A 25,162-nucleotide genomic window follows, 5' to 3' on the forward strand; every position below is an offset into this window, starting at 1 on the left:
AAGAGGGAGAGGTAGGAGACTGCGAATGCACTTCACTGGAGTTCCACATCTTTCATCTACACTATCTTGAATAGTCCTAAAGGACAAAAATATGAAACGTATATTATTTAACAGTGTCTTTTATGTGCATCTGCATTTTGTTAGTGCCATGTGTTTTAGATTCATATTTGTAATTCTTAAAAGACTTTCTAAAACTTTCCTGCTGCATATGTGATTTTTGGGGAGCATTTGTGATATCTTGATAAAGTATGAGAAATTACAAAGACTGCAATTAAGTGTTTTAATGTAAGGTATACAAAAAGAATCTCATTTCATGGTTTTGTATTTCCCTCTTGCGTGGCTTCATGGTGATCCAAACTTAGAGTTTTTAATTGAGAGTAGCTTCATATTACTTGGTGTCCTTTTGTTTATATAATATGGAAATGATTACTTATTTAAACTCTGCTTCACAGACTTGGACCAATGTTCATGAAATCCTTGTGTCTTTTGGAAGAAGAGTTTTGTGCTACCCACTTTATCGCCACTTCAAGCTGGTGATGAAAGCCTACAGAGACACTATAAAGATATTGCAACTGGGTAAGATAAAGATATTCTTGTGCTTGCAAATTTGAGAGTGGAAAAGTTATGTTTTTAGCCAGTGAGGATGTTGTGAGTTTTGCTTTTCTCTGCATAAATGAGTAATGAAAATAATCAAATTCAATCACTTCTCCCCCCTCAGGTATATAAAGTAATAATTCCTCTCTGTAGATATATAATCACAAGTGAGGTGCGGTACTCTTTCCTGAGAGATGCTGGAAGGGTTGGTGGAGAAGGTTCACATAGTATTCCAAACCAGTTTGTAGTATAGTGGATTGCATCATTCATTATTTCTTGGATGTCTGCAGTTTTCTAGGCATTACACTAGGATTATGGGTATAATAGTAATAATAAGATATATTCCCTGTTTTTATGCAGTTTACAGTTTTCCCAGGGGGACAGATGACAAATAAGTAAGCAATTCCATCATAGAGTGAAAAGCACTCTGTCCAGGGACATAGTGATCACTGGGAGGGGACACAGAACCCGGACTTGGGATGTCAGGAAAGGCTTTCCAAAGAAAACACATTTACTCTGAGGACTTTTGACTATTGCCAAATCTAACCTGGAAAAGACAAATATTTGCTAGTTTTAAGGATGTGGAAAATGTTGAGCTCTGAAACAAATTCCAAAGTGACTAACAGCATCATTGGATGAAGTATATAATTTCCAAGGTAATGACTTTGAAGGTAGTGGCATCCGTTTGTATGGATTAGTTCTGGCACATTTATTTAAAAATCACTTTCCATCCTTTATGGTCATTTCTTATATTCTTCCCTGGGGAGTCTGATTGCTCCTTTGTCCTTAGATTAAGATACTTCTGGGGCTTAGTTTTCAGACTTCAGGATAAGAAGGGAAAGTAAGGACACCCTTCCCTTTACCACCCAGGTAACATCATTGGCTTAAGAGGAAGAATCCCATCTCTAATGTTTTGTCCCCTTCTAGAAGTATACCTATGTTTTTCTTTGACTTTTGTGTAACCTATCACCTTGTCCTAGGGGGAAAAATCATATTTGAAGTAGATTCTTTTAAGGCAGATAATAATTCTAAAAATGAATTATAGTTAAATGAAAGATACCTTTTTTAGTAATCCACTTGGATTAGGCTGGCTGTATTTTGTTTTGAAGAATTGTTGTTCATAAGATTGCAGAGCTACTACCTTTGAAAAATCGATCTTGTTGGTGGGAAAGAAACTGCTTTGGTTTTTTTCCTGTTATTTCTTATTGGCTTCTAAGATATTTCTTGAGTTGCAAAACATTGCCTTGGAAAATCAACCTATTATAAATGACTGTTGAACTTGAGTTACATGTCATCATAATTAATTTTTTGTTTAAGTCGTGTTAGATGATCTCATTATTCACAGATTTATATAGTGAGAATGAGTTTGCGATTATCCTGTTACATCATGGTTTCCAGATGGAAAACTGGCAAAACCCCCGTGTGTGTGTGTGTGTGTGTGTACGTGCGTGTGCAAGTGTGCACACACTCGTGCGCATGGTTGCTGCTTTTTATTCTGGGAACTAATCTAGTTCTCTGGATTTTCATTTGAAAAGTAATCAGTTCTGTGATTGCATGACCAGAAATAAATTTGATTGCATTGACTTATTACATGGTAATCAATTACTCAAACAGTTTAGTAGGTGAGAATTGAAATTGAGACTTGACTTTTCATCATTATCACTTTTGACTTTTTATCAGCTGTGTCTTGGTAGCAACGTCAAACCTTAGGTAACACACCAGAGGTCTGTCTGTTGCAAAAGAATCTGAAGTCTCTGTAAACTGTACAAAGCATGTTCTGAGGCTAATTTGGGTCATGGTTAGTTAGTGCTGAAACAGAGAGTTGGGTTGTCTAGAATTCATACCATAAGCTATGGGGAGGACAAGCTCTGGATGTGGGTCGTAAGCTGTGTTGGTATAGGTGGATGGCACAGGGATGCCATTTTTGCTATTGAAGGATCTCGTTTTGTTTAGATACCCTGTAATTGAAGCAGGGGTAGTTCTGTAGCATTCAGTATTTTCCAAGAATGTATTTGTGCCTACTTATAATTCAAAATGTAATCATGTGATCACACTTTTCGTGAGAAAGGTCAGTTCAGTGCTTCCATAGTTTGAAAGTAACAACTCTCCCCCTTAAGAAATATTGATCATAATTGGAAGGAGCTTTCAAAACCAATGTATCAAGACTTCAGAATTTATAGAATATTTCATTATCATAGATTGACTAAGATCTGAGTTTTCATTTTATTTTAAGATTTGAGTTTTTAAAAGAACCATGAATTTGCTTTGCCTTGACTTCACAGGAGCCTTCACAAGAATTCTTTCCCGCGCTTTGAGTTAGTCTCAATCTTGTGTTACTTCTCCCACCGCTTCTCTACCTCTGTGGGGACTGTGTACATTGATCTCTCACTGTCGCTACATGTCTATTCCAAATTCCTTTAAGGGCAGAAAACCCGCTTTGCCCCTTTAAGGACTATTTTAGTGCTTAACACAGTACTTGTGCATGGAGTTTCTGTCCCTGATCAGTAACCTTAGGCCACATGATCATCCCTGTTTTTTGTTTCTGTCCTGTGTCTTGAGCAACTTTCACTTCCTCCCCCTGTTCCATTCTTTTGGGAAGACGTGGGTAGAATCCTTGATGAGAGCATCACTTAGCTGTGGTTACTCACTGAAAATAAGTGAAAAAAGAGATGAAAAGAGAACAGCTTTTCTAATATGCCTTGAAATTTTATTCTGTTTAGAAGTGGCATAGTTTAATATTTGATTATACACTTCATACGGTTTATTATTCGTACTAATATCTGCATTTCATTAATCTTTATGATGACATTCCTCACTCTGCTCTTGCTCAGCTTTTGAACATATAATGTAACTATTACATTGAAGGTGCTGAACATCATGGGAAACAACTTAATTTTTTTCTCTCAGTTCTCCCTTTGAACTCATTCTTTCTGTTCTTTTATTGTTTCTGGATGGAATATATATCCTATAAATATCATATCACATACATACCTATCTTATATAATGGATATTCTGTAAATTTTTATATCACTTTAAATTATAGGGGTCTCTTTTAAGTACTTAAAATGTCCTCTTTGAACTTGATTAAAAAAGTAAATCTTCCCTTTCCCATCTCAGGGCTGCCTCAGGTTGGGAAGCCAGCACCGGGGAGAGGAGGCTCTTCTTTGCTATTGCAGGAAGTACCATTTGCTTCCAGAGCAGGCTTCTTTCTACATAGCCACCACAGGCTACCTATTCCTGCTTCTCGATAGGGGGCTTTTATCAGGTGTGGGGCAGATACCAATCTTTGTACCCTACAACTGCCAGAGGTGGTAGGTTACACTGTCTAAGGCCCCTCTTAAAACTCCCTTTCTCAGGGGGATCCCTGGGTGGCTCAGCGGTTTGGCGCCTGCCTTTGGCCCGGGGCGCGATCCTGGAGTCCCGGGATCGGGTCCCAGGTCGGGCTCCTGGCTTGGAGCCTGCTTCTCCCTCCTCCTGTGTCTCTGCCCCCCCCCCCTTTCTCTCTCTCTCTCTCTCTCTCTCTCTCTCTCTATGATAAATAAATAAATAAATCTTAAAAAAAAAAAAAAAAAAAACCTCCCTTTCTCTTGGTTTAGGTTGACAGGAAAGTAATTCTTCCCCTCTCCCATGGAGGCTGGTTGAAATCCATAGTACTACAGTCTTAGCCAAAGAGATTATTCTCGACTTCTTTGCCTTAAACTCCTGGGGATCAGTGTTGGGCCAGGGGGTCGTAAATCATCAGTGTTTTGTTAGTCTAAATTTAGCATAGAGAGGTTAGCATCTTTTTTAATATATACATATACTTGCTATTTGCTTTGTCCTTTGTGGGGCTATTGGAAATGAGTCAGAAAGAATCTTGGTTTACTGTGCTAGTACAGTAATAATAACCACAGTTGCCACAGTAACTCTTTCCTGTGGGCCAGTGCTAGGTTCCATACTTTAGATGCCTTATCTCATTTCGTCCATACTGTAATCCTGGAGGATTACTTTTCCCATTTGGCAGGTAGAAGACAGGCTCAGAGAAGTTCAGTCACTTGTCCAGGGTCACAAAGCTATTTGTTGGTAGAGCCTGGATTTGACACCAAATCAAAAGTTGGACTCAAAAGTTTGTGCCTTTTGAAGTGTGGAAATAGTTGTAAATGAAATTATAGGAAGCCTGGGGTTTATTTTAGAATATCCCAGAGGTCTTGGGGGGAAGTGGGCCAGGTGTGGCCAGGTTGGCCACAAGTTGGTACCTGTGTGAAGCTGGTGATGCATATGTGGCAGCTCACCATCCTGTGGTCTCCTTTTGCACATGATTTGCCTTCATAAAAAGCTTTTTGGTTTTTTTAAGTGTGGGCTCTTAACCACTATAATTCAATGTTTTAAATTTAAGTATATTCACCATTTTGTGGAAACCTTGTAATTCCTGTTCAGACAGTTATATAGATTTTTTGGCTGATGAAAACATATGTTTGAAATCAGGTTTTTTTTTTTTTGTCCTATTTTTTTAAACGATTTCTAAATTTATTTATTCATGAGAGACAGAGAGAGAGGTAGAGACACAGCAGAGGGAGAAGCATGGAGCCCGACGTGGGTGGGACTCAATCCCAGGTCTCCAGGATCACGCCCTGGCCTGAAGGCAGTGCTAAACCGCTGAGCCACCCAGGCTGCCCATTGTTTTGTTTTTTTAAAGATTTTATTTTTAAGTAATCTCTCCCCAGCATGGGGTTTGGACTCAAACGCCTGAGATCAAGAGTTGCATCCTATACCAACCAAGCCAGCCAGGCCTTCCAGTTCTGTTTTGTTTTGAAGGCTAACAGAAACCTACCTTTCTATAAATGTTTGAGGTCTGATGCCTAGTAGGTCCAAGGTAGGCTATAACTCTAGGAACAGCCTTCATGAGATTAGTTCTTGTTACCAACTAAAAAGTGGTTTTTCCTATAATTAATAGCCCTTACATATTAGTGTTTATTGGGCTTAACAATCAGTTTTTCAGAAATGACTGCCTTATTTGGTCCTTCTGTAGATAGCTATAATCTCAGTCCATGTGAAAGACAAGAATCGTAGGACAGGGCTTGGGGCTGCTCTTTTTCTTTAAGAAAAATGATTGTCCAAGAAATTGGGGTATGGCAAGTGTATTGTGTGAACTCTGAGTTCTGATGCGACCTTAGAGATGAATTGGTTTTTACCACTTAAATTCTATTTAGCCCAAAGTCAGTTTAGCAAGTGCTTCTTTTCATTGAGTTGTAGAAATTACTCCCAATTTGAAAACTAAAAGATGAAATCACTAGGATTTTCCAATGTTGACATTTATCTGACAGTATTTAATATTTATTCATTCATTCATTCATTCATTCATTTATTCATTGATTGATTGATTGATTGAGACCGTAAGCTCCTGCATCAGCAAGGTTTGGGGAGGAGTTGGTAAGAGGCAGAGGGAGAAGGGGAGAGAGAATCTCAGGCAGGCTCCATGCTCAGTACAGAGCTCAGTACCAGGCTCAATCTTATGATCCTGAGATGCTGGCCTGAGCTGAAATCAAGAGTTGAATGCTCAATCAACTGAGCTACCCAGGTACCCCATTTTGTATTTAATTTTTATGAGTTTCCTATTATGGACATTTTAAAGAACTGTTAGACTTTCTGATTTTTACTTCTCAAATACATTATGTAAAATTATTTTGCAAGCTACTTGCCAATGTTGAGCACTTACTATGTCAAGGTGCTGAGCTAGGTCTGGAGGTATACTCGTGAATAGGGGAACTGTGGCTCATGCACTCAGGGAGCTTAAGATTCTCGTAGGGGTGGTATGGAATTATACAAATATTAGGATTTTTTTTAAATTGCTTTTGTGGTAAGTAGTTCACAGAAGAAATACATTGAATGAAAGTGTAAAGTCAGGGTAATGGGCTTGCCTTCATGTTGTCATTTAAAACATGTAACCTCCTACGGAATGGAGCCTCTACCTTATTTGACTTTTGATTCTCAGTTCCTACTCCTGTTTCCTATTATTCTAAAGTACTTATTAATTGGTTGATGAGTTCATGTATTTATTCATTCAACAGGTATTTCGTCAGTACCCACAAAAATGCGATTTATTATGTGTGGAGTACCTTGTAAATACAGAGAGCTGCAGAAAGATGAATTAGACTTGGGTACTGTATTTGGGGAGTATACGTGCTCATAGAGGAGCTAAGATATCCATCAAAAACAAAATACATGGTAGATGGTGGTTAAGTATGGTACATGAAATGTGGATGAAATAGTTCAAAAAAGAAGGGCTGTTTCAATAGGAATCAGAGAAAGCTTCATTTAAGACATGAGATTTGAATTGGGACTTGAAGGATGAGTGGTATTTAGATACAGTAGAATGGAGGGAAGTATTCTAAATATTATGAGTGAACAGTGTGAAGAAGTTCATAGAATAGTGTGGTTTCATCAGCGATTATTTCAAGTTGATAGACTCTCCGATCCTGAGACTTGCCTTACACAGCCTCTAAATCTAGTTCCCTTTCCTGTCTGAGTTAACTGGTTCACCAGAATTGGTTTCTCTACTTCTTCATGATTATCACTTTATTCCCTTCCCCTATACAGGAGGAAATTCTTACTTTATGTTCTCTTCCTCTCCTGAATTGTTCTTGAGCTTTTTATTTCCTAGTCAATTCCCCATTCCAGTTAAAATGTTTCTAAGAATGGAGCAGTCCTAGTGCTTTCAGGAAATTTAAATAGCATGGAATTCAAATAAAATATTGAAGTGCCGTTTGTGCCTGTTTCTGCTAACCACTTGAGTACCAGCTGATCCAGAAACCAAGGGCTTCAGAGCTCCGGAGCACGTGCGCTGCAGCTGAGATGGGTAAGAGGAGGATAGGGCTCTGCTGTGTGGTCACGACGGAACTGATCCTTGTTCTTTCTCTCTCCCTGGATTGTCCTACCATGTGGCGAAGCAAATTCCTGGTTAGTGTCTTCCTCGGAGCTGAAATTTGTGTTTTCTAGTCTCTTAAATTGGCACATTCTTTCTATTTATCAATATTGTTTGTCCTTGGAGCCTTTGTGGGTTTATACATACACTCTTATGTATAGAAGGATATTGTATATGAGCATAAACACAAAGGTGAGGGTAAATAAAATTCCAGTCATCTTTATAGAATTCCTTTTTCCTCCAATAATCCTGTTAACCAGTAAGTACTGTTAATCACTAGAATTTTTAAAAAGTTGCTCTCATGGTAAGTCTGAGTTGCATTTATGTAAAACCATCGTTGTTTTAAAATACTCTGTAGGGGGCAGCATTTCCTGTATGGTTTACAGATAATAAATTGCCTTTTAATTGTCACAGATGATTAAGAGCCTATGGTTATTCTGCTACCAAAAAAATCACTTGAAATATTTATGTTAGTGTTCTTTGGAAATTTGAGTTATATAGTAATGTACTGGTGGGTATAGCTCAAAAAAATCAACTGATCTCATAAATATTTACTCAGATATAATCAGTTGAAATCTGTATTATATTTCTAATACTATTTAAGATAAATTTTGTAATTTCTGCAGTTTTGGAGCTGAGCAGTGTGGAAAACCAGGTTAGTTACATGGTTTGATATTATGGCTTAAAATTATTTTCTATAGTTAGTGCCTTGTTTAATAAATCTAAAGTCAGTTTTGAGATTGTTTTTATTCATTTGAATTTTCAAGGAAGTAACTTTAAGTTTGCTTCTTTTAAGGAGGATAAAGGCAGAAAATTGTATATATTTAAGACAAATCTGGGAGAACAAAGAGGAACCATTTTATTTTACCCTAATCATAGTAATAGGGTCAGGTCTAGATGAAATTCATTGAATAGTACTTCATATGTTATCTAGAAAACATGGAAGAATTATATTCTTGCAATTTAGAGTTCCTTTAAATAGGAATTAATACTGAAAAATAACAAGCTGGAGACACTTATGCAACATACATAAATCAAATCCCTTCTCTCTCTAAGGCATCATAACAGTATCAGCAAAGAGTTACAGGAATATATATGACTTGGCCTTAGCATTTAAGGAGTTTATTATGTAGCAGTAATGGTAAAACGAAGGAAAGATACAAAATATAAGTATTTATAAGATACAAAGAGGAAAGTCCCTTAGGAAGTTAACTGGACTCACAGGCCAAATCCAAAGGCATCTTGTATGACCTGTGAGCCAAAAATGTTTTTTATGTCTTTAAATGTTGAACGAAAAATCAAAATATGTTTGATGACACATGTAATTTATATGAAATTCAAATTTTAGTGCCCAAGTAAAGCTTTATTGGAATACATCTATGCTAGTTCACTTATGGCTACTTTTGGGAGACTTTGATGAGTGAGCAGAGGTCTTTGGCTGCCTTGTGTCCCAAATACTGGCCAGTATTGAAGGGGATCACTTCAGCTTTTTCCTCTACTCCCTGTAGGTAAGATGTAGCTGATCTAGCTGGTTCCCATAAGGGTAGGTTCCTCAACATTAGGAGAAGTGAATTGAGATGCCTTCTTGTCCAAATAGGTGAGTGAGTTACAATGGCAGGGATTAAGACAGTCAGGAGTAATGAGGCCTGTGTGAACTGGATACACATATGCCCCATTCGTAGCCTGTTGTTGCTATGTGGTTCTGTAGCATTGCACATTTGGGGAACTTAAAAAGAATTAGAAAGCAGTGATCTTTAAGATAAGATTTTTCAAAAGTAAAAGTATTAACAATGAAGTAGAGGTGGTAAATAATACCCTAAGAGCCATGGCACGTTAGAGTCCACCTGTGTGGGTCCTAAGTTTTTCATTTCGACTCTCAAGCATTCCAAGTGCCAGCCTGTTTTTCTCACACCCTCTTACACCTGCCAGTTTCCAGCTGCGTTGAGGGTTTGCACCAGATCTCTGCTCTTTCAGTCCCAGCTTGAGACTGACCCTCAACCTTATGGGTTCCAGGAGTAGATGGCAGAAGGAGGTGGGACATATCTTGCATCACTTGAGTAGCTATGCCTAGAAACCTTAAAAACAAACTGGAGGGTATTATGCTGAGTGAAATAAGTCCATCAGAGGAGGACAAACATTATATGGTCTCATTCATTTGGAGAATATAAAAAATAGTGAAAGGGAATAAAGGGGAAAGGAGAAAAAATAAGTGGGAAATATCAGAAAGGGAGACAGAACATGGAAGACTCCGAACCCTAGGAAACGAACTAGGGGTGGTGGAAGGGGAGGAGGGCGGGGGGTGGGGGTGACTGGGTGGCGGGCACTGAGGTGGGCACTTCACTGGATGAGCACTGGGTGTTATTCTGTATGTTGGCCAATTGAACACCAATAAAAAAATAAATCTTTAAAAAAAAACCAAAAACACAAAAACAAGGCAGATCCCTTACCTTTTTTCCCCACTTAACTTTGTGCTACTCTCTTCAGCCAGAACCTAGTCAGAATGTAGGGGATGGGTCATAGGATTCCAGTGTCATACCTCTCTGTGAACCCAATAGGGTGCTTTTGAGTAGAGATGAGGGCTTGATAAGGAAGAAGCACACAGCATGGGCCTAGTGAGGGAGGCTTAGTGGTAGTTACTACTTAAAGAATGTGTAGGATGTAGAAAAGAAGTGAAGGAAGGTATTCCCTGAGAAAGCTACAAGATAAGGAAAAGCAGCTAGAGGAAAATAAGAGTTAGGTCCACAAAATAGCCAGTATTCTAGTTTGTCTGAAAGTGTGGGATGCAGAGGGGAATTGTGGGGAAAAAGGTACGAATAGTGTGTTGGGCCAGGATTGTGGAGAGTCTGCAGGGCCTTGCTGAAGAAACTGGGCCTTACTTACGAAGGTACTGCTGCAATGTGTGTGATGGGCTCACAAAGTCACATTCATGCAGCAGTAACACAGGACAGTCATTGAGGAGTGAGATGAGTGGCACAGACAGGAGAGGAAACTGCTATTCTTACCTGGAGACAGGTAGTTTAGGTGCAGGTAATATGGTCTGAACTGGAGTGCCCGAGGTGGTGTGGAGTGGGAAGGAATATGGGGGCAGATGCTTCACCAGTAGCAAGGAAGCAAGTGGGATCCCGTCTGACCTGCTATCCTCCTTCCCTTGTCATCTGTAGTGTTTACCTGGTCATTGTCTCATTACCTTCCATAGGAGTTCTAAAGATCTACCCTCTCTGTTGACACATGGAAACAGATTTGGATTAAATATCAAACACCAGGCAAGCCGACCCATGTCCCCCATGACTGACCACAGGCTGCATAACTGTTCCACACAGAACAGTTATAATTGTTACCATTTTTACATTGTAGTCAAATCAGCTAGAACTGCACCAAGATTATGTAAATATGACTTTTTAATGATCTTTCTTTAGCCTTCTAGAATTTGGAACCAGAACTCCAAGAACTTAATTTCATAATCAAAATTCTCATGTAACCTTTTAGTGCGCATTGAACTTCCATGTAGTTGTGGATACTTAATCATTTTTACTAAATTTTATTTACTATACATGATTAAAATGTAAAGAAGCATAACTCCATTTTATCAGTGTGCCCATTATTTAGCAGTGACGACACACTCACTGTAATACAGGGAGGATTTTAGAAAGGTTGGTTCTTTTTCCCTTGACATACTCATCAGTGTATCAAAGCGTCAGAAGGAACTCATAAGGCTGGTTGGACTGGGTTGGTTTTTTCCTTTTATGAGCCATTTGAGGAATCCAGTTGTCTTTCTTCCTATATATTTCTTCTTTCTGACTTCATGCACAATTTTAGTTTTCCCAGTTCAAAATCCAAAGAATGAGTCAGAACTGTGAATATTAAGTAATACCTATTGGAAAAACAATCTCACAGTCTTAATTAAAACAACATTAAAATGAATTATTTGAAGTTGAGCTACCAGGCATTGAGATACATCCTGTCTTCATAAGGTAGAATAGTTGAGGTAAAATTGTACCTGTAGAATTAATCTTAAACACTGTTTTAAAATATTTATTCATTCATTCATTTACTAATTCATTCATTCATTTATTTAATTATTTATAAGTAGGCTCCACACCCAGCATAAAGCCCAGTGGGAGGTTTGAATTACAATCCTGAAATTAAGACCTGACTGAGATCAAGAATTGGATGCATAACTGACTGAGCCACCCAGGTGCCCCTATTTTTTGTTTTTTTAAAATCCAGGTTTAGATTGCAACTGTTTCCAGAGACTTTTTCCATAAATCTTCAGCTTTTAAAGCTTTCTACATTTGTACTTAATATATAGATGGGTTTTTTGTTTTTAAATGTTCTATCTTAAATTTGGATGCCCAGCTCTTCAAAAGAAATTGAAATTAGTTATACTACCATTATGCAGTTTTGATGACATCCTGCTACATATTTCTAGACTGAAGCAATCACTACTTTGACTTTAAGGCAAATGGAGTTAATGTCGAGGCTGTCCTTCTAAACCAGCAAACCTTGCAGGTACTGTTAGAGCACAAAAGGCAAATAGCAGCCTTGGGTTAAATCCATTATTTGAACTTTTGATGGTGTAATAATATTAAAAAGGTTGGCATACTACATTCTTTCAGGGAATAGATAGGATAAAGGAAGGTATAAACACATTGGATATTCTACATTTGTCATGGCACAATAATGTAAATTCATAGATCACACAGGTGTTATAACTAGACACTAACTGAGCAGTTTGACCAAGTGTTTCTGAACTTAGTCTTTATACTCCAGACTTTATTAGCAACCAGCTTTACCAAACAGGATCCTACAATTTGCTAGACATTGTTCTAGATGAGGGAAAAAAGGTGAAGAGCCACTATGTTCTTTCCTTTCCAGGAGTTTGCCATACCAGATGATCGATACTGACACAGTATTTATTGCACAGTGGCTGGGAGGCAGATGGACTTATTTTCAGATCCTGACTGTTGCTTCATAGCTGTAATCTTGGCCAATTCCATATCCTTGAGCCTCCCTTTTCTCATCTATGAAGTGAGGAAGGCAGTAACTAATTGGTGGGCTTAAGTGATGTAATGTGTGGAAAGTACTTGGTGCAGAGCAAGTGGGTAGCTACAAACTCCCATATTAGATGGGTATGGCAGGCATTTTGAAAGAGCCCTTATCAGCTGGAGGGAGAATTGGGACCCCATTCCTAGAAGCAGTACTGCCTAATTTGAGACTTGATAGTGACTTAGGATTGGACTTGCATTCTAGGCAAAGGGAACATCTACAAAGTATATGTTTGCTTTGTGTTAATTTTGTTTGTGGCTATAATAATAATATACGTAATTCTAATAACTAAGAATGTTTAAAAATCGATATAGGATCATAAATTTGTGTTCAAAATAGTAACTCTTAATTACTTCATATGTGATTCTTATTACAGCTCTGAAATGTAGGAGCCTAAATAGCCCTATGAGGAATTTGAGGATAAAACAGTGAGATGGTTTGAAAAACTTTCATAAAATTGAATTTAATGTATGTTTGTGTTCATTGTTAAGGATGTGACTTTAAGCTACTTCCTGACAGAGCCTGGTATTGAAGCAAATTACCACACTTTGATTCTCTTAATTTTGATTAATTTGACACAATTACCCTATCATCTCTTTCTATGGTTTAATCTATGAAAATTAATGTTAGAAGTAATTAGTAAGTTATCCTTTCTGATCATGTGGTCTCCTCAAAATCCCAGAAATCTGATATCTCATCTTAAAATGATAGCATTGTTGACTTTTATGTTGAGTTGATTTTTAAAAAATATTTATTTATTTATTTATTTATTTATTTATTTATTTATTTGAGACATAGAGAGAGAGAGAGAGGCAGAGACACAGGAGGAGGGAGAAGCAGGCTCCCTGCTGGGAGCCCGACATGGGACTCAATCCCGGGACTCAGTCCTGAGACTCCAGGATTGCGCCCTGGGCCAAAGGCAGGCGCTAAACCGCTGAGCCACTCAAGGATTCCGAGTTGATTTTATAAATAAAGACCAAACAGTGCTTTCCTTCAGGTATTCTGAATAACTACGTCTTTTTCCTTTACTCTTTTTGGCTCCTTGTCTTACATAGCTCAAAACTTTAAAGGATAGAACTAGATACCCAGAAAACCACAGCCATATAGCAGCTATTATGTATCAGTAGTTGAATAGAAACTTAGCTCTTATTATATGGACTTAGCAGTTTATATTATTATTATTGTTGTTGTTGTTATTATTATTATTATTATTATTGCTGGCTAAAGGCCAGCTAAATAAATAAATAAACAAACAAGTAAATAAATAAATAAAATTTAAAAAGCCACTATTCTGATCATCTCTTAGTGATAGGAGCCATTTCTTAAGTGCTTGAAGTTGAGTGTGCTTCAACTATGAGCTGGTCTGTCAGTAAGACATTGCCAAACCTGATCTGCTAATAGGAAAAATTCAAATAGCCAGTGGATTCTGATTTAAAATAGCTCAGTCTTAGAGCACCTGGGTAGCTCAGTGATTGAGCATTTTCTTCAGCTCAGATTGTGATCCCAGGGTCCTGTGATTGAGTCCTGCATGGGGCTCCCTGCAGGGAGCCTATGCCTGTGTCTCTGCCTCTCTCTCTCTCTGTATCTCTCATGGATAAATAAATAAAATCTTTAAAAATAAAATAAAATAGCTCAATCTTGTCTCTCTTTTGAGCTCTAGTAGCCTGAAATGGCACATCTGTCCAGAATAGGAAAACACTGCTACTAGTTTACCATCTCTCCCTCTCTCTTTTTTTTAAGTAGGCACCATGCCTAGCATGGCATCCAACATGGGGCTTGAACTCACAACCTGACATCAGGACCTGAGCTGAGATCAAAAGTCAGACACTTACCAACTGAGCCACCCAGGCATCCCAGTTTGCCTTCTCTTTAAAGGAAAGCTGGAGGAGTAGCCAGAGAAAGTGTTAAATAGTGTTTATTGCCCACCTGCTTGTTACTGGCATCCATATTTTTCTTTATATTGTCATTATGTTTCTCTGTGTTGTTATTGTACAGTCATTTTCCCTGAGGTAAAACATTCATGGTACTTGTCATTTATAATACAGGATACTAATTTTAAACTGCCTTCATGAGTGAACAAGAGATCTTGGTCCCAGAAGCCTTTCTTCCATGCATGGTTATGGTTGGCTTAAGGAAAGACCATGTCAATCTGGAGAATCCCTAACTCTTGGAGAGGCCTGTTAGTACATTGTAATAGTGTAAACAGTTACCATGGTTACTGTGCAAGGCACCTTCTTTTTTCCTGCTTTGGATCAGGCAGCAAACTGGTTGAAAATGGTCACTTTCCTCCAGTGCCTTTGAGCAGAAAAAGTTTTCTCAGATGTGGCTTGAGCAGCTTTTTATACCTCTATGCTATGTGACAGCCCATGACTGGATAAAGCCCTCACAGGAGCCAGGTACTTTGAGTCCCTGAAGGCTTCTGGCCACTGGCCATGTGACAGCTTGGAGCAAGGCCAGTTTTTTTCTCTGCTGATAGCTGTTAGATAAGTGGTTGACAACCTGGGAGAAAGAGCAGTCTGTACAAAAGAGACTAAAAAAACTTGCTGCGCCTCACAAGTCTCCTGGCTGTGTAGCTATTGTAATTGTCTATGGTAATTTAGTGGGAACAAAAGAGACCCAAGTATGACCTTGGGGTAACAATACATATTGTTGGGGAAAGGATGATTTAAATGTACTTGCTGTTCTAGATTGTCAGCTGCCAGTAGCCAAGTTATCTTGTACCTTTTTTGTCACATAGCATACTGTGAAAATAGTTTGAATGAGACATACAGTGAAAACACAGCTTTCGAAGAGCGCACAACTTTCCCTTTCAAAATTGCCTTGCATGTGCTTTTCTAAAATTACCTGATCTAAATACTGCCTCTCGGTTGTTCAGAACTACAATTTAAAGAAAATTTAAATATGAATTAAAATTTTTTAGCATTCTTTGCCAATATTCGAGGGTTGGCTGTGTAGCTGAGTGTGTCTAACTTTGTGTTAAACAGATAAATATTTACTGTGGGGATATCTTGAAAAGAGGAAAGTTCAAAGGGCAAGTAACTGTAATCCCACATGTAAAACAGTGCTGGGCACACATCAGGTGCTCATATACTTTCTCAGTGAATGTAGACACACACGTTAATACCATTTAGGTGTAAATATATTTAAGGGTTTTTTTCCTATGTGTATTTGTCTTTTTTTTTTTTTTTAAGGAAGTAGGGGTCAAAAGGTACAAATACAATGTAACTTCTCTTTATATTTAAAAAAATTGATTATTTTTGACATTTCTTATATTATTTTCTTTTATGATAGTGAAGATGTGGATTTGCTTGCAGTGCTTCACAAAGGGGCAAGCTTACTTGAGGCATGTCTGCTAAAGGAATCTATATAATTTCATTAGGGTAATGGTTGCCTTGGATTTTCATTACACATACGACCTTATTTCCAAACACTCCTATTTAGAAAACTGCATTTAGGCCTTCACACCTCATCCTTCTTACACCTGTCTCCCTAACCCTTGTCACTCTCTGATTTCCTCCTGACTCATCTGTTCCTCCCTCCACTTCCCTGCTTGAGCCATTTGCTCCAACCTAATGATCTTTTCCTATGGTTCCACAACCCACCCCATTTTAAGTCTCCTTTTTGGTCCTTTTCGCACCATCCTTCAAGCCAGCATGTCTCCGCTTTCTCTTCACTCAGTTATTTGCTATGAGGTCTTGCTCCAAATCCTGCATTTTCTATTAACTGGCTTAATATTAGTAAGGTGTGTGATCTTGAGGGGCAGTATTCTGGGGTGTCACACTATAGAGAGGCTTTTGAAATTTTCAAGTCCACAGTTTTCTTTTTTGTTTGTGGGGGTTATTTTTTGGTGGTTGGGTTTTTTTTTTCTTTCTTTCTTTTTTTTTAATAAAGATCTATGGTTAACTTTTAAAAGTTGAAATTGGTAGTTATAAAAGTAAACTCCTTCTCCCTGGACGCTGCCCTGAAAAAAAAAGAGAGAGAAACAGAGAGAGAGAGAGAGAGATTGACATATGCTTGCCCTGACATTTTCTTCTCTATGCCAATTAAAACTGTTCAAGAAATTCTTACACTTAGTTCTTACACAGTTCTCCCTTGATTTTTTTCACTTGGGATAACGTGGCTAACTTGGTTTTATCACTTCTGTGAGTTTTGATTATTTTTTTGCCTCCTATCATCAAACTCTGCCTTCAGCATTGCATACTTTGCAATGAAAATAGGCTTGCTGCGGGGGGTCCACACTAGTCATTTGATCTTGTTAACCTGGGCCACTCTAATATCCACAGTTCTGGCCTTGACTTAACAACGAAATGTAGTTTTAGGCCTTCTAAGATTTGGTTTCCCTTAACCAGTTGAGCACTGGGGGTTTTTACTGGCATTCTCCCCATCTGCGCGCGAAGAAGCTATATAGTTAAATTTTATTAAAAAAAGCATGGCCCCTGCTTTGAACTTAATCTTTAACTCCTAAATAATAAAAATGTGCTATAGACAGAATGCACCGAGAACACGTGGGTAGTGTGGTACTGTGGCTAGCTACAAGCCAGTAGGTTCAGAATTGGGATCCTATGAGTATTTTACAACCTTGAACTCCAGGTTCTGCTTCTGTGAAATGAGCAGGGGAGCTCTAGGGAGGATCAGCTGTTTTCTGTCCTCTTCCCTTGGCAGGGTTCAGTAAAGAGCTCTGAAGACTAGGAGGTGAACCTAGGCTTCCTGAAGGGTGAAGTCTTAGGCTAGGCCCTGAAGGCAGGCTAAGATGCATTAGGTGGAGTGGAGAAGAACAGGCACTCTGGGTGTGGGAGCCAGTTAAGCAGAAGACCTTGAAAGCATGTGCTGGGAGGGGACTTGAGGAAAGTAGTGCATAGAGAAGTGTGTCAGAGGGCTAGAAGGAGAGAGTCTGGAATGTGAGGAAGGAGGAAGATCTTATCCATGCATGAGATAATCAGAGTACAGGTGAGGATAGCTGCACCGGGAGTAGGGGAAAAGGACAGCTGTGAGGGGTGTTTCCAGGAAGAATCATCAGGCCTGGTGTATGAGGCCATGGGATGAGAGGAATTAAGAGGGTGTAAGGCAGGCGGTCACTGTGTGATTCATTCATTCATTCAAACAAGTCCTTGTGCTTTTTTTTTTTTTTTGTCCTTGCTCTTTTGAAATGTATTTTTCAGTGTTAATTGTGTTAAAATTTTAGTGGCAGCAATTTTGGCACCTTGAGATGTCGTTATGTAGCTCATGATTCTTTTATCTTGTCTAAAAGTCAAATGGGAAATGTCGATGAAAGCACATCCAATATCTTTAGGAAATCAATATACAGTATTTTATGTTTTGGGACTGTAAAGATAAGAATGAAACTGTTAAACTGAAAATGCTGTGTTTTACTGATCAAAGGAAGTGGTTCTACTATAGATTTGGTAATTTGCCTTATAGTCAGTACATTTAAGGGAATGTCATGAAGTTCAGGACACCTAGGAATTGTTGAGTTGTCAAAGGTTCTTTTTGTAGGCTTTCGTTGGGATTAAAATTAGGTTCATTTAATAATCAGGGGGAAGTAGTTAGATTGAACAAGACTTTAGTACTTGATGGCTTTTTTCCAAGTGATTTTGTCAGCTTATTTTTGAATGAGTGCTATGATATTTTAGTTTTCAGTCTGTGTTTTCTCCAGTTCTTTAAGGTGCAAAAATTTAAGTTAGTACCAGATAATTCCTTAAGGAAAAATGTTGACATAAAAAATAAAGAAGTTTAAAAACCAGAATTTAATTTTTCGTGGTGTTTTGAAAGCTTGAATTAGAAGAATATTTTATAATTAAAACTGCAATGCATTCAAATATTAGTGAAGAGAACATTCCCCTTTTTTGCTTAATGTACTTAGTTGTGTTTCATAGTGTTTTTTATAGTAACCATAATTAATCAGCTATGGAAATAGAGCATAATGATTACTCATAATTCTTAATGAAAGAAATAAGGAACTTTGGGCTTCATACTACTGATAAAGGAATGTTAAATATTCTAAAGACATGGTTAAGATTCTGAACTATTGTACATTTATTACTTCTCAGTATCTGAATTTCTCAGTTTAAGATAATCAGATATGTTTTTCTTAAGAATGACTTGATTATTAAAAAATTTCCTTTAGGTAAAAGTGCAGTCTTAAAGTGTCTACTGGATGTTCACAAAATTTTTCAGGAAAACGACCCCGCTTATATTCTGAACGATCTCTACATCTCAGACTACTGTGTGTGGATTCAAAAAGCCAAGTAAGTTTCAAGTTACTTATGAATTTTTTTACATGCTTCCATTTCTGAAAGGCCTCCTGATCTGGGAGGAAGCAAGTGAAAAAGCCTGAGAGGTAAGTTGTTATGATAAAGAAACCCCATCTAGCTACTAAACACATTAAAGAACATCAACATGAGGAGCTTGGTGAATTTGCTTTGGAAGGAGGTTATAGATGGTGAAAAGTTAATTTTATTGGGAAGCATGGTTCTAGCCTAGAAAATAGGCATGCACACAGACAGTTGTGAATATTCATTGCTGTGCTATTGACTGTCCAATATTAAATGTCAAGTTTCATACTTGGGTACCCCAACTTGTGTCTGCAGATTATTTAGAGTGGGGTGTGTATGTGTGTGTGTGGGCGTGCACGCACGTGCCCATGTGCATGTGGGCACCTGTGCAAACATCATGGGACACAGACCTAATGAGCTGTCCCCCCATTGGCTAATCTCTGGCTTACAGAATCCATTATTCAAAGTATAAGAAAGACAACCTTCAAAACTTAATAACATGATTCTTGGTAACACATGCATCTGAGGGACCAAACACTCACAAATGGGCTCCTTGCACGTGGTACGGGAGATTATACCGAGAGTGTTTACCATTGCCTCCCCCAGGGAACCATATGAAGTATAAAAAGGCAGAGAACTTTTATTTTGTGAAGAGAGTCAACAACTATACCCAAATTATCCATTTCAATAGCAGAAGACGATTAATTAAGAGTACACAAATAGAGTCTTGTGGGAGTGCTTCGTAGGTACTCCAGAAAATGATGGCACAGTATTATTCTTGACTTAGAAGAAAAACAATCATGATAGTTGTCCTATTGCTGTGATTAGTAAAGGAGTGCTTTATTATACCTTTAGTGCCTGTTTTGAGTGAGGTACTATATAGAATTTATATTTGGCCTTTGTTCTTGGGGAAGCAATTATATTGCAGAGTGAAATAAGACAAAAAGTTGAGGCTGTACGTGCTGTAAGAAGCTGAGGGTCTGCTCAGCTTAACGCCTACTACCATACAGCAGGTGGCGACGATGTTTGTGGTGGAAATCTCAGTTTCGCCAGATGGAAAATTGCATCTTTAACCCCTGAGGTCATCATGGCACATCATCACTTCATCTCATCCTCCTGCTAATTGAGCTTATCAAGTACCCTGCTGCCATTTCCTGTTGTTTTCATAATAAAATTAAATTGAAATAGTCTATTTGTGTGGGCTTAGGTTTTTCTTGTTCCCTTCAGGGTGAGAATTTTATAAACACATAATGAGCATTGAGGTTTGTGTGAGGATCCCATTTCTATGAGCGCCTCTTTTCTCTGTGGCATTCCTTATTAACTGGAGAGAAGATCAGGTTTCATTAAAGTAGAAGGGTGTGTGCCCTCATGTCCATGTGGGGATTAGCACACCTCCTTGTGCTTAAAAATCCTTTTTCGCTTGGTTTTAAGTTGCAGGAAATGAAATTCTTAGGTCCCTAATAATTGTTATAGTAATTTTTTCAAGGAGATATGATGTATTGGGAAGTGAGACAGAAGAGGAAAACCAGCAGGAACTCTTCAGATTACTTTGGAAAAATTTTTTCTACTTTACCAATTTGACCATAACTTTTTTTTCCCTAAATAGGCTGTATTGTTTTTCACTTCGCGTGTTATATTTTAACTCTGGTTGAGCCTGGCTATTTTTTCTCTCCCTTGAAATAATACATTTGTTCATTTCCTTGATTTTTATTAAATTTTCTAATTTGATCCTTAATTTTTAAAATACAACAAAATTGAGCCTTCCAATATCATCTTTACTGTGAACTATCTTGGCTTTAAATTAGTTATACTGTAGTTAATGTTCATGATTTTCATCTTTTACCTTCTGATTTCTTTCTTTTCCATTATAGTGTATCAGTGAAATCTGGCTCTTTATTTTTATGTTTTAAAATAGTTCTGTATTTTCCTTAATCTCTACTTGATGTTTTTGGTGATAATACTAAAGACTATAATCTAAAATATCAGACAAGTGCTAAATTATAATGAGCACAAAGAACAGCATTTCATTTTTATAGACACTCACTTTGGCAAAAAGTTGTTGGAATGTGGGTGGCAAAGTCATTCTTACATTGAATTAATGAAGTTAGGACAACAGTTAAAACCTAAGTTTTGCTCTATACTGTGTAGTTATTTTTCCTTGTGATGTCTGTGTCTTGTACATATTCACAGATTTTCAAAATGGAAGGTTCTGTATGCTTATTCTAAGTTACAGATGACAAATTATTTTTCTGAAAAGGAAAACTCTGCCATCCTTCATCAGAAGCTTCATTGGAAATTGCGAGTGTAGTGGTCACTACAGCACAAGTTCCCTGGGTGGCAGCATGAGGAAGTGATTTGCTTGAGGTCATGTAACCAATAAGAGACAACTGTGTGATAGTCTCAGAGTTTCTGGGTCTGGATTTTATGTTTTCCCAGTTAGGCCACCTAGATAACCAGTTTTCTTTACCCATGGCATGTGGGGGGCGGGGGGGGGGGGGACAAAAAAACAAAAAAAAACAAAAAAAAACAAAAACACCCAAAAGAAGAAAACCCCTCCCTTTAGAGGGTTTTTCATTAGTAAGAGGAATTAATGATTCACTTGTCTTCCTCCTGGATAATCTAAGAGCACTTGATTTAAGAATTTATGGGCACACCTTATGCCTGCCTCATTTTGTAGTAATTTAAGTGTTTATTTCTTTCTCCCTCTGAAGTTTTAAAATCCCTGTGAATGGGCAGCCCGGGTGGCTCAAGAGGTTTAGTGCTGCTTTCAGCCCAGGGCTGTATCCCAGAGACAAGGGATCGAGTCCCAAATCAGGCTCCCTGCATGGAGCCTGCTTCTCCCTCTGCCTGTGTCTCTGCCTCTCTCTCTCTCTCTCTGTGTGTGTGTCTCTCATGAATAAATAAATAAAATCTTAAAAAAAAAAAATCCCTGTGAACAAGCACTTCTCTCGGCCCATCATAATGCCTTAGGAGCACAGTAAGTTTTCGTTAAATTGAATGGTACCTTAGTAGAGCCAATTAAAAGAGCACTTTTCATTATTTAAAACAAAACAAAACATAGCACTTTAAAAACTACACGTTGTATCTTTTTTCCCCACTCTTACTTATTTTGACATTTTCAGCTACATTTGGTGGATTTTGCCCTTCCCTGATTTTTTTCCTTGTGGGCTGCACTTATCAGTAGCAGGGATAGTTCTGAGCCTCTGAAAGTCTACACCTTTTTGTATAAGTCAGGATAGAAAAGCATGAGCTGTAAAATACATTCGAGTTCTTCCTCTCATTGGCTGTAAGACTTTAGCAAGTCACTTTATCACTTTATTTAATGCAGCCAGTATTTATTTAATTTAATAATTAAAATTTGTATTTTAATATTTCCTTTAGTTATTTTCCAGAGCATTTTTTAAACCAGTGAAAGTAATCCTGCACGTATCATTTTGTAACTGTCTTATCCTTATAGTATAGTACCCCATAAATCATTTTCCTTTATAACATAATATCCATAGCATACTATTTTTAAAAAATAACTAATTTGTTTCTCATTATAAAAGAAGTATATGCCCACTGAAGAAAATTCAATACTTTATGGTTTTAATGCATGGTGTATGTTGAAACATGAGGGATTAAATAGGATATATTTTATTTTTGCTACATAGAAAAAAATTATTTTTTTAAAGATTTTATTTATTTATTCATGAGAGACACAGAGAGAGGCAGAGACACAGGCAGAGGGAGAAGCAGGCTCCTCACAGGGAGCCCAATGGCAGGACTCGTTCCCAGACCTGGGATTATGCCCTGAGCCTAAGGCAGATGCTCAACCTCAGAGCCACAGGTGTCCCTGGTTCTTTAAAAAAAAAATTTTTTTTAATGAAATTAAAATCTAAAATCTTGGCGGTCTTTATTCTGAATTTGAGCTAGTCATGAAAGTGTTAAATCACACCTTTCTCTCTAGTATAGTTTTTTAAGGGTAGTTGGTTATGGGGAAAAGAACCAAAATATCTTTGATGTGCTGACTCATTTAATATTGAACTGATAGTTTACTTTGATTAATACATTTGGTGCATTTATTATTTTCACTGCTTTTTAGCATACTTTGCTCCACCAAATCTTATTCTGTGGCCCTTTGAACACTAATGTGGAAAGTCTGAAGGGAAACCATTCTATCACTGAATAATTCTATCTCATTTGATAAATCTTGCACCTCAGTTATGAGTGAACATAGTCATTTTAGTCAATTTGGACAAAGAATTTGGACTGAAATCTTAAAATTCTAGGAAACTTAGGACCTCATCATTGCTTTATACTGTTCCTGTTGCTTCCTCTGTGTATGTGCTTTGGTGGGGGAGAGAGTTATGCTTCTGGGAGCAGCATAGATCTCTTCTTTGGGCTCTCTCTTCTTCTAGGGTTATCTGCCAAAAGACATGAGTTTGGGGGTAACTCAAATGCCAAGACAGAGGATCAGCATTGAGTGTAAAAGGAGAATTATTTATTTCTCCAACCACTAGTTACTGAGTCTTACTATATGCTAGGTATTGAGATTCGCAATGGGGCTACTCGGGTGGACGAGAGACACACCATCTTAAAGCTGATCTTGTAATGAGGAGTACAGATGTGAGGGGGACACAGTGCTGTAGCCTGATGGTGTCTATAGTTGGAAAGCGTGGATGCTGTGGAAGCACTTAGAAAGCCACATGTCTAGCCTTGGGGTAGAGGAAACAGCTTCTGGAAGAAACAGTTGAAGCTGAGAGTTGAAAGGTGAGTAAGAGTTGGTCAGTTGCAGATGGGAAAGCAGGGGTAAAGAGTATTTCAGGCAGTAGGGACAGAAGAATATGATTCTTACAAAGAGCTCAGAAGTTCACAATGGATGGTCATAGTATAGGGATGGAAGAAAGAAATGAGGCCAAGGAGTTCATGTGGAGCATTGGCCACTTAAAGATGCTTGGACTTTATCCTGGGAAAGTATGGAGCAACTGAAGAGGTTAAGCCATGCAGTACTTGGGTGAATGATGTGATGAGATTCAGATTTGGCGAAGAGCCATCAGGTCCTGTTGTACGCAGTGAATTGAGTGGGGCAGAGCTCAGACTCAACACTGAAAGCCTCGCCAAATTGTGGGTGATGTGGGCAGAAGGCATAGACTGAGCCAGAGGAATGAGCAGGGAAGGAGACTGGTCAGATTTGAGAGGCGGATGAGCCAAAACTTAGTAATGACAGGATGTCAGAGAAGAGTGAGAAGAGGAAGCATCAAAGATCCAGATTTTGACTTGGCCAGTTAACGGGGCCATTGGAGGTGCACTTGCTGAAGTTAAACAAGAGTGGAGAGAAGGTGTAGGTGGAAGAGAAGACAGAAAGGAGGGAACAGGAGTTTTAGAAATGCTGATTTGAGGTCTCTAAGGAATATCCATAAAGAAGTAGTCAGGAACATTTGGTTCACAGCTGGAAAAAATGTGTGGAAGAGAATTTGGACAAAGAAGGGATATAAATTAATAGCAAAACATAAACAGTGGTATCTGGTTGCATAGTACTGTTCCACATATGAGTATAATAATAATCAGGAATGGATACATTCCAGGCTGCAAAATAGCATCATGCAGAGGAGCAGACGAATAAAACATGTAAGCAACGTGATGAACAGATTTCCTGGTTGTAGCTATGATGTGTTGGAAGGGCGAGAATGGATGTGAGGCTTCTTTGCATTTAGATCAGTTTTATCTATCCTTGTAATATCCCTTTATTATTGAATAAGAGAGTTCACAGTTAGTTTGGGGTCATGATGTTTTGCTAAGAGGACCACCTTTGAAATCCCTTTCTCTTTTTGATTATACAGGAGGAGCACACTCAGACCTTTATAGTAAGAAATGGGAGCTTTATTAGGAGGCTATAGGTTATCTTCTGGAACCCAGATGCGGGGAGTTTAGCTGGGCCTCGTGAGCTCTAGTCCTGGTGCATCAGGCAACTTCCTCTCCAGTGACATATGGTCTCTGATGTTGCTTCTTCCCACAAGGCCCTGCCACTCTTCTCTTTTGATGCACATGGAGAATGGCTAGTCCACAGCTGAATTCACCTATACCTGGTTTCAGGAGAGGGAAACTACGAGTCCCTTGCTTATAATTCCCAGAAGGAAGAATGTGATTGGCCCAACCGTGGGTCAGTGTCTTTTCCTGGTCCAGTTGCTTTGGTCACAGTGGGAATAGGGTGGGGATGCTCCCTAAGGTAGTACACACATGGTGCTGGGGCCCACTCTGTCACCAGTGAGTGGCATTCTCAGAGAAGGGGGCTTGCAGGGCTTGCAGGCGCCTTACGGGAGAACACTGCTATAATTCCGTGATGCTATTGTGTGCCACCGCTGAGGAA

General features: G+C 38.4%; 1 protein-coding gene and 2 long non-coding RNA genes across 3 annotated transcripts in view; 1 reads left to right on the plus strand and 2 right to left on the minus strand.

Annotated features, from left to right (window-relative positions):
• Nucleotides 1-10,770, minus strand: part of LOC111091272 — a 41,289-nt gene extending 30,519 nt beyond the window's left edge. The window contains exon 1 of the long non-coding RNA XR_005374726.1: nt 10,498-10,770. This is a non-coding gene — a long non-coding RNA (uncharacterized LOC111091272). The remainder of the gene's footprint in view (nt 1-10,497) is intronic.
• The window catches only part of SHQ1 (SHQ1, H/ACA ribonucleoprotein assembly factor), a 102,030-nt gene that overhangs the window by 38,590 nt on the left and 38,278 nt on the right, over nt 1-25,162 (plus strand). Inside the window, exons 9-10 of the mRNA XM_038565848.1 lie at nt 453-576; nt 18,666-18,786. Coding sequence (XP_038421776.1) covers nt 453-576; nt 18,666-18,786 — 245 coding nt within the window. The remainder of the gene's footprint in view (nt 1-452; nt 577-18,665; nt 18,787-25,162) is intronic.
• Nucleotides 2,799-4,453, minus strand: LOC111091273. Its single transcript, XR_005374727.1, has 2 exons — nt 4,398-4,453; nt 2,799-3,241 (listed from the first exon to the last, which is right to left on the minus strand). It is a non-coding gene; the product is annotated as an uncharacterized LOC111091273 (long non-coding RNA).

The sequence above is a fragment of the Canis lupus genome, chromosome 20, assembly GCF_011100685.1.
Source record: "Canis lupus familiaris isolate Mischka breed German Shepherd chromosome 20, alternate assembly UU_Cfam_GSD_1.0, whole genome shotgun sequence".
In the NCBI taxonomy this organism is placed as follows: Eukaryota; Metazoa; Chordata; class Mammalia; order Carnivora; family Canidae; genus Canis; species Canis lupus.